This window comes from Perna viridis, chromosome 11 (genome assembly GCF_037379345.1).
Source record: "Perna viridis isolate PV_CMFRI_1.1 ecotype Kerala chromosome 11, ASM3737934v1, whole genome shotgun sequence".
Lineage (NCBI taxonomy): Eukaryota > Metazoa > Mollusca > Bivalvia > Mytilida > Mytilidae > Perna > Perna viridis.
The window spans coordinates 21,378,115-21,388,366 of record NC_142455.1 but is presented as its reverse complement, the minus strand read 5'-3'; the positions used below and the strand labels follow the sequence as shown (position 1 = coordinate 21,388,366).

The window sequence follows — 10,252 nt, the reverse complement described above, 5'->3', positions numbered from 1 at the left end:
CAAAAATCGAACTTCTGCGCAACATTTTAATTTTGCGAAAATGTTTCGGCCGAAAGTACCCTATTCTGTATATCGTCCTTTAAAGTTGTATATGTTATGTACAAGTAAAAACTGAAAAGACTGCAAAAAATACAATAGATTGAAAACTGAAAGTGATCAAACATGAAATTCATTGTACAAGTATCATTTTAAAGATTGTGTTAAGTATTTTTAGAAATCTGAATTAACTCGTTATACTTGCATGTAATACTTGTCATGGCGAACTTTTACACCACTCTAACGGCAAAAATGCATATGTAATAAGTGTATACTTTACGATTTACGAACAACCATATACACTGAGTCAATAACATACAATACATAACACAGTAAGTATCGTTACTTTTATCATATTTTTCGTTTTTTTTCAATGATTTGATAGGCGAGTGCTTTAGTTTCTTTTTTCTTTTGCTTTTAAATCTTCCTTTTTTAACTTCAGTTTTTATATGCACTCGCTTTTATTCGGTTCGCAACATCGTGTATGTAGATCGTCTTTGATTCTTGTGTTAAAGTTCTGGTCATGTCATTGGATTTTTATGTATCTGAATTGTCACACAGTTCAGGTTTCAGTACTTTTTATCGATATTTACTGAACTACTAAAGCAATGGTTACCATTATTAGGGACACGTTTTTCTTATTTGCTATACTAAAAGACGTTTATTGTACCATCAGATTATATGTAAATATAAGCATCATCGTGACAGAATTCGGCTTCTATAACATTTGACATGTTCTGAAATATTGTAAGAATTAATGGATAACCTAACAGTACAAACCTTTAATAATTTACTTGTCGAATTATGTCGTATTCTTTTTTCCCTTAATTACGCTAATAGCCACATAGCCATATACCAAGTTTTGTTCGTTCATCTGTATTTGGTTGTTTTGTTAACTTTTTTATGTTAGGTGATTGGTATATAAAGTCACAGCTGTCCTAGCTGAAAAACACCCCCCCCCCCAAAAAAAAAAAAAAAAAAAAAAAAAAACTCAAACAATCTAAAAACAACTTCCGTCTTCCAAACTCTTGTTTTGCTGACTGATTTTAGAGATCATATTCAAAGATACATTTCATATTATTTTTTAAGTCTATTTACTGAATGTAGAATCTCTAAAACGTTTTGTGGGATAGGCTACTTAACGACGATGATCAAGATAGTTATATTAGTCATCACTATCTTCTTACATGGTAAGTAGTTTGATGTAAGTAGTCTGTTGACACTTTATGAGTACTATAATACATGTCATTTATGATATAGGAATTAATGGTATTGTGTTTTTGACTTAATAACGGTTCATATCAGGTCAGCCCGTTAAAAGCACACAACAGATAAAAGTCCTCTTGCCGTTGCAGTGGTCGAATGAATTTGTACATTAAAACGCCATGTTTCTACAATCTCTTGGACCGAAAGTGAAACTACTGCGACTGTTACATCACCAGACAAGTACCATTCTGTGTAAGAATCAGACAATGGGTAGAATATCACCATTTTCTTTTTACTCAAATATATTCAATACATCTAGAAAACAACCAAAAACCTATTTAGATTTCTTATGAAGCATCATGTGCAACAATTTATACAACATTTGCTCGATTCTTAGGCAGAGAAGTTCTTGAAACACAAATTTACCCGCGCTTTATATTGTTTGTCTAGGGATTCAAGGTCGTAGTAGTTTAACTTCCGAGTCCAAGCGATTGTAAAAAATATTGAGTTTGAATGTACAAATCCTTGTGTTGATTTATTTAAATGTATTTCATGGTGATACCGGTGTTTATTGTTTAGATTCATCTTTTGATAAGTGATTGCGAGCATTGAATAGTAATATGTTTGATATCATTTGAGAAAACAAATAGTTGAAACGAGTCATCCCCAAATCTGGGGTCACCCTTTCCGTGTTAAATACTGCTTGGGTGTATAATTGGAGAAAGCCCCTGTGACAATTTATAGTTACATTAACTAACCATATGTATTCCTTATGTATTACCTGGTTGACAAATAATCATGAATGTGTCTGATAATTAACACCCTTGACAAGTGGAGGTCAATTGTATTAACTCAATATATTCGAATTTATGTTTGGGAGTTTGCCTATTGCCAATGAAGAAATATTGCATTCATATTTGTTTTTGCCAAATTGAACTGCGCTGTTATAAACCTCAAAAACAAATGTACTGCATATATCACGATGACGTTAGTACAAATTCCTCTTGCGACAAAACACATGACACACACACTCCGACAATTTGCATCATTTATGCCATTCTATTCGCTAATCATCATTCCGAATCAGACACATCTCTCTCCTAATACGAAGAAAAACATTAACAATTGTTGCGTACATTTGATCACGAACAAAGTAAAGGCATGACATGTATCTTCATAATTACTTGATGCGTTCAAAATGTAGACGCAAGTCTGTCATCTGATTAAATCAAACAGTTTGCCATACCTTCTGTTATGGTTTTTATAACATACTAACTTCCGCTATTCAATTTGCTACTAAAGATCATGCCTTTCTGACTACTTGACATTTTTGTATATTAACAGATTATATTGAAGGTCAAATAGGACCACATGGTTATCCTGGGCCTAGGAGATATGCGAGAAAGGATGGTTTAGCTGGAGTTCAAGGTGAACGAGGGATAACAGGTCCCAAAAGAGATTCATTTCTGTGAGTATATCTAGTCAACATCTTTTTCTGGCAGTCCTTCGAAAGTGTTTGAAAAGTAGGTTTATCTACACTAACAAAAACACAACCAACATGAAGAATGTTTGCATCACGCAATGCCTTACTCGACTGTTAAAAAACAATGATGTCATAAAAAAGGCGACATTTCTGTTTGTTACGAAGTTTATATTGGACCTTGACAATAAAACATGGCATTCACCCTAGGAATAAAGGCCAAAAATTGATATGGATCTCGCCATCCATTTCGTCCAATTGGAGTATCTGTCCAATGTACCAGTTTTCATTATAAATAGCTGCAACCCAAGAGTTAACTGCCAGTGCTTCGTCTTCCGTTTGTAATGGTTCTTGTGAGTTGTTAGTTTCTTGCAGCTGAGGTTTCGCTTTGCGATTTGGTTTTCTTTTGTCCCCACTTAAATTGTGAAGAGGAAATCCGTCACATACTGTTGTTAGTACGTCTGTTGTGTGTTCAGGGCAATAGCAGAATAGTTATTTTGTTTATATTTCATTGGCGTTGCTGGTACCTATAACATAATGAACTTCACAGCAGTAGGCACTGGTCTACTAGATAATATTTATTCAGATTTGTTGTAGTCATCTTGAATATACATGCAGAACTTTACCTTGCTTCCAGAAGTCATTGCAGTTATGGAACACTGTATGCTTGCCTTTCCTTGTTTAATGGAATTATCGGTGACCCTCTTTACACTGGTACCTAGGCCACCACAAGTCCCCTTCCCTTGGCCGCTTTCAAGATATGACCATCTTGCTTTCAATCCAAATTTATTATTATGCAGTCACTTAGATAATGTATTGACTTCAGATTTGGATTTAACTCATTCAGCTGGTGAATAGGCTTTTTTTAAATGGTATACACTTCGATTGTCTTGTGTGATAAAACCTCAAATACAGCGACGTAACTTTTGATTGATTTATCAGGGTGATACACGACCATAGTATGGAGATAAACCATAGCAGAATTCCAACATGCGGATTGTAACTCATCAATTGAGGCACAACCGAAGTTATTTGCGAAATCCATCCAAATAATCAATTCACCTTCAGGTAAATTCTCTTTGAGTGATCGCAAATTTTGTGTATTAATTAGTAATTTTTTTTACATGTTCTATAAATTCAGTCATATCCTTGTCGAATATCTCGTTTTTTTTATCTTGATGTCATTTCGACGAAGCTCATTTCTCTTTTCGTGCTCGATTCATCTGCATCAGTGCTAGAAGTTTCCAGAATCTGGTCACGTTTATGATTTATTCTCTCTAATCTTTTTTTTTTACAATTTCTTGTTTTTTTCTGGTAAGATCTAGATTCTTTTTTCTGAGGCCTTCATTGTCCCTGGATGACTTTCTCAGTGATTGTCGATACATTTTTCTTGAATTCCCTCCTTCTGTTCGAAGAATAGGCAGCTTGACAACAAGCGGTGCTGATGATGATGGTCCCAGCTCCATTCCGGCTTCTTTAATTTTTAGTTTCGGTTTTCTGTCTTTATCATCATGCCTCCTAGATTTTACATTTTTGTGGTCTTCTTTCCTTTTTTTCAGCTACTTGAGCGATAAAATACCTGACGGAACATAATTATCTCTCTTAGGGCTCGCCTCTCTTGCTAAGAAACCTTGCTTGTCTAACCATTTTTGCTTTCCCTATATTTCCGTTGTCGCTCGATCGGCTATGGTAAGTGCCATGATCTGAACTTAATGGAAGGGGTGCTATTGTAAATTCCGTAACATTTTTAAAACCTCCGTAACGGTATTGATTTCCATATTCAACATGACCCTATAATATTTGTCGGCTTAAATGTCAAAATAAGTAATAAATACACCTATTAAAGGCCATTTTGTTGTCCGTGTTCATATACAATAAGCATAGGTGAAGATTAAGAACATGAGGTCTTAAAATGTCTCCTTTGCTACCTCCGTAACGACTATCTTTTCTTGCACGTATACAACAGCTCTATTTAGCATAAATCCTAGAGGATTAATTTATTGGTGATCAAACAAGAGTGTAGTCGAATGTGGGCACCGAAAAATATGAAATTGTGGGCACTGTGTCAATGTGTCACTTTAATTCTAACCTACGTAACATATATCAACGCGTTTTATTGGTTGAATTTACATACTGCACGGGAATAAAAACAAATGAGGTGAACCATGGTTTATATCAGTTAAAATCCCCCCATATTTTTTTAATATAGTATCTGATGAAACAATAAAATTGTAGAGGTACTTTACTTCACATGGTATAAATTATGTGACAGTTTGTTTCGGAATGTAACGGAGGTGAGGATAACGGAGGTTAGAATTCATCTACGTTTTTATTGCTTTAAAGGAAATGGCTATCAGGAAATTCTTGCCAAATGATGATTCGGCATGATAAAATGACTATCTATCATGAGATCAATTTCATTTACTTTATATGTAGGCAACATCACTACAAAACGTGCTATGTAGGTTACATTTTTATATGCGACATTTGCTTTTTCTCAATCGTAGGACGGCAAATCTTTTTAATTTGATATTTTTCCGACCTTTGAATTTTCGATCTAAATAAAAAAGCATATCTTCGATAATATAGCACAGTAATTATCTTTTCATACCTACTATATCAATCGATATTTATGTGTTAAAAAAGTATAACGGAGGTTATATTATAGCTGGCGAGAAAGGCTAATAGTAAAAATAGTATATTTATGTTAACCTTTGAAGTTGCATTGTTTTCTAAATTTTGAGGATGCATCAAACTCTTGAAAGAGTAATCAAGGGAACCAAGGTTATAGCGGTAATCAGGGACATAGACTAGACATGGAAAACAGACATACACAACAAAGAACATAAAGTAACTAAAATCATACATACAAAGTAACAGAAGCAAATGAGCAACTCGGACTCCACTAAAAACTGGGAGCATGGACCAGGTGCAAAAAAAACATAATGGAAGAGTATTTTTAGAATTCTTTTGACGAAAGCGGGAAAATTAGTTCCGGCATTGGCGACATCGATATTCTGAGGTTTTTCAAAGATTTTGGCACCTCATTATCAAAATATATCCTTTTCAAAGTATTTAAATTTAAAAAAAAAAATCATAAATACATATAGATAATATTTTAAACACACACCAGCCAAATTAAATAGTTATTTTCTTTCTGTAACGCATGAAACACTAGCGACAGGTATGCTCGCTGATTGTGCCTATTTTTTTTTAGAATAAATGAAAAGCAAAATAAAAGCAAAACAAAATTAGATTTTGGTCTTCTTGTGCAATTTTGAAATATTGCATTACATAGGAATAAAAGAAAGCACTCCCCATTAGTTGTTTTACCTAGTACCAAGGTTAACACTGCTTTATCACAAGGGTGACCTGTGTGTTACAGACCAAAAGAAATTCGTATTTTTTTATAGTTCATTGTTAAGTTTGCGGTACCTACTAAAAGGGCATACTTACTTTTAAGGACATACCAACTATAACGGTTACATAAATGACTGATATTAAACATTGATATAGATATAGATTTACTTGAACTGCTTTTTGACGACGTTTCATATTATGTGACTAATGGAATATTCTAAAGGGAATAACACCAACATTATTATGTTTATATTTCTAGATGGAGGCCTGTATTTAATGGTTTACCTGGACAAAAGGGACAAAAGGGTGAAAGAGGTCCACGTGGACCGGCTGGAAAAGACGGAAAACGTGGACTGCGTGGTAATGACGGACTGAAAGGTGAATGTGGTGATCCAGGACGACCAGGTCCAACTGGCCAACCGGGAATGCCTGCACCGGTTCCTTTAAAGACAAATGTACATCACGTGTCTGGTGGGTTGGTGCCTTTCAAATGCTTTGATAAAAAAACGTAAATAGATGAAACAAATAAATGTGAAGATGAGAGGACTAATATAAGCTAAAGCAAGTAATTAAAAATGTGACGTAAATTGGTTTTCAGAGTTGAAATTAAATGTATTGGCATATTCACGACTATTATAGTTTAGTTACTACGTTTGTTGATTACGTCTTAAAATGTACAACAAATAAAATACGCACTTACATTCAAATAAACTGATAAAAGAAATATGAACATATACTGAAAAAGGTTCTGCGTAGAATCTCCTGAAGTAATAATTGTCTTATTGGTCATGTCTTATCTGACATGGCTTATTCTTTTTCTGGATTTATCAAATGTCAATGAAAAGAATGACAAATTTAAAGCATATTGTTACCGTTATAATGCGTATTCAGTTTAAATCAAGTACATATATATATAATTCAGCTTTGTTGACTCTTAAAATCAGGCTTTTATCTTTGCTGTTTGTTACACATGCAAGCACGACAGGAAAAATAGGAAATTAAGATTTAATGAAATATGTAAAACTATACTCATCCGATCATTTACATATTTTTCATTGCCAATAGTAACACGTGTATTTGTTGGAATCATTGGTATAGCGCTGTTAGCCGTTATCTTGTTCATCATAGCATTTTTCATCTACGCAAAGAAAGGTAAGACTTAATTTTCGTTTGTTTTAGAAAAAATGGTTATAGAATAGTGTCCATTCTGAACTCCATAAGGTTTCAATACCACCAGTAGTCACATTCTGAATCCTTGTTGTCCACTTTATTGTTTTACAATATATGAAGCTCGATGTTTTAACAAAATGTTTTATTAGAAAAAGGAGTTGCGATATCTCTTTTCCTTGTTGCATTTTGTTCCTTCTTAAATGTTTTGTTTCTTGAACAACTCAATAAAATTTAATATATTTTGTTTTTATTATATTCAGAAATACAAGATTTGAAACAAGCAAACATTAGCGGCAGGTATGGACGCTTATTTTCATGATTAGGTTATGTCTCCCATTATTTCTTCGGTTTCGTTATGGATGATGTGAAAAAAATCATATTTTTTCTTTGCATATTGTTTCGAAATGTATAAGCGTTCAGAGTTAAAAAAATAAGCATACAAAAGAAAATAAAAACAACCACAGATGCAGACTAGACAAGACCGATTGACAACCTAAGTACCAGTCCATATCAAATGCGTAAAGGACAGGAGATTCAATGTATAAAAAACCCATATAAATAATCCTTTTTCGGTCTACATATGCTACGTACATTTTTACGTATTGATAGTTCTTCCATGCAGTAATTTGATCTGCATTTTTTAGGAACTCAAACATTAAAATCAACGAAATCAGCAATAAATCATGCAAAGTGTCAATTTTATTCATTATCTATATAATGTTTATCTCAAAATAAATCAACCAACTTACAAACTAAAACTGCTTGTGTGGTTTGTGAATACGAAATACAATTGAATTTGCTGGGGTTTTGACGTGCTTGGATCACCCCGTGTCTGATCTATAAATAAACAAAAAAAAAAAAACAATTGCTAAATAAAATCATATAAGCCGATACTAGAAAGAAAGTCCTCTAAAAGTTAATGTTCGTTTTCCAAAATATTAACAGTCGTTTTATCATAAATATATAACATTTTTTTTAATTTTTTCACTCAAATCATCAACAGTGCATAACCCTTTGGTCGTTCGGAAATGCGAATAAATTCGTAAATAATTTGATTATAAAACAATTTTACTCTGGAAATTATCGTTACAGTTTACACCATTGTAACCAAATTGTGTTTTATTGTGTATGAAAGTTAAGAGGGTAAAACACTATTATGATGAATGTAGGTTTCGGAGTGTTAATCCAGATATCTCGACCAAAGAATCGGTTAGGTATAGAGGTCAAGGACACGAGCAAGCAAACCAGGAAGAACAGACAGATAAGGACATTGGTGAAAGTAACTTAAGTGACAGACAAAAGCTTGTTGAACTTTAAAATTCTGGCGTATTTAACATTTTAAAGAAAAAATATTATTCATCTGTATTCATTTTTTGTCTACGTACTGTATTTTATTGGTTAGAGAATTTGCGTTAATGTTTCTCATTGAATCTCATTGTTCCTATTGCTGTGACAAATAATAAATCGTCAAAAAAATCATTTTATTCTTCTTATAAGGCAAAATGTTAAATTTTAATGTTGTGCAAAAGGATATAAATGTGATTGAATAAGTATATTTTAGAAAGAAAAATATGTTGCTTATTTACTCCTTTTTGTAATCCAGCGGATACCTTTGCTTTTATACTGCGTCTCTCATTAAAATTCGGTTCATCATTGACATACTGAAATCGTTAACAAGATACAGTTTGCTATGGGAAGGCCCAAACGTTAATCGTTAACCGTTTAATGACGCTCGTTTGTACATGTAATGGTGTCAAAATTAAATATTTTGCGTTATTGAACTTTCACTCTACTATGGAGACTTCACGGTTTTTAATACCCTTTTCTAGTCTCACACGACCAACCTGTCACTCATTACGAATCTTATAAATATTAATCGAAATACATTAATGAAAATATATTATTCTTCTGTATTATTTTCTTTCTTTTTTTTCTCTTAAGATTTTTAAGATTCTTTAGTTCACTCATAATTTAACCTATTGTATGTTCCGAAATATATCTTTTGTTAGCGATTTTTTGCATATGATTCTGTAGAAGACCGTTGGAGGAAACAATTCCAATTGAAATAATACATAATCTTTCAGCGATTAAAAGAAAATGCATTAAGTCACATTATACACAATATAATACACAATATAATATAAAATGCAAATATCATATTTTGTGCAAAATCGATAAGTATATTAATTTTGATCAAGAGATGGGAAAAACAAGGTTCTAGGCTATTATTTACTCGTTATTGCGTTCATTTTGCTAGAAATTAGCAACATTTTCAAATAAAAAAATGTTTCAACTTAAAACCAACCCCTAATCCATCTCTTCGGTAGTAAATTGCATTTAAAAGATACATATTTAAGAACAGATTATAAGTCATGTTATAATCGAATTATCAAACCAAAAGTCAATTGCCTGTGCCATTCACCTGCTTTTCTGTTTTTTTTTTTTTTGTTTTTGTAGTTTTTTTTTTTTTTGTTTTTGTATTTTGTTTTTGTTTTTTTGTTTTTTTTTTTTGTTTTTTTGTTTTTGTTTTTTACTTACATTTTCGTAACTTTGAAAGAGTAATCAAGGGAACCAAGGTTATAGCGGTAATCAAAAGAATGTAATCCAGGGACAAAGACCAGACATGGAAAACAGACACACACAACAAAGAACATAAAGTAAAATCATACATACAAAGTAACAAAAGTAAATGAGCAACTCATACTCCACTAAAAACTCGGAGCATGGACCAGGTGCACCGGTAGGGTAAGCGTCCATGAATTCATGAGCTGGATAAGTTTAATTTTTTTTAAAGAAATTGAAGTTCATTGGTTATGTTCCGTGCCGTGCACGAGTGAAATCTTATAGCGTTTTTTGCACGAGTGATTATGTTTAGGTTATTTACGATTAGTAATGATTATCCTATTTAATATATCGATTTTCTTCCTCATTTGTTGCTATTTTTAGCATAAAATTCAAATTGTGTAAACGGTGGATTGATATACATAATGATTTGTAACA

General features: G+C 32.6%; 1 protein-coding gene across 4 annotated transcripts; it reads left to right on the top strand.

Annotated features, from left to right (window-relative positions):
- The first annotated feature begins 223 nt into the window (after positions 1–223).
- Positions 224–8,731, top strand: LOC148603330 (uncharacterized). Of its 4 annotated transcripts, none has more exons than XM_088552328.1 (7): positions 224–368; positions 1,144–1,226; positions 2,599–2,710; positions 6,342–6,553; positions 7,148–7,234; positions 7,513–7,549; positions 8,422–8,731. In XM_088552328.1, the coding sequence occupies exons 2-7, from the start codon at positions 1,184–1,186 to the stop codon at positions 8,567–8,569; spliced, it is 639 nt and encodes a 212-aa protein (XP_088408454.1). In that variant the 5' UTR covers positions 224–368; positions 1,144–1,183; the 3' UTR covers positions 8,570–8,731. The 4 variants fall into 4 exon arrangements, with proteins under 4 accessions (XP_088408454.1, XP_088408451.1, XP_088408452.1 ...); XM_088552325.1 differs by having other exon boundaries at positions 2,587–2,710; XM_088552326.1 differs by having other exon boundaries at positions 1,126–1,226.
- Positions 8,732–10,252: the final 1,521 nt, after the last annotated feature.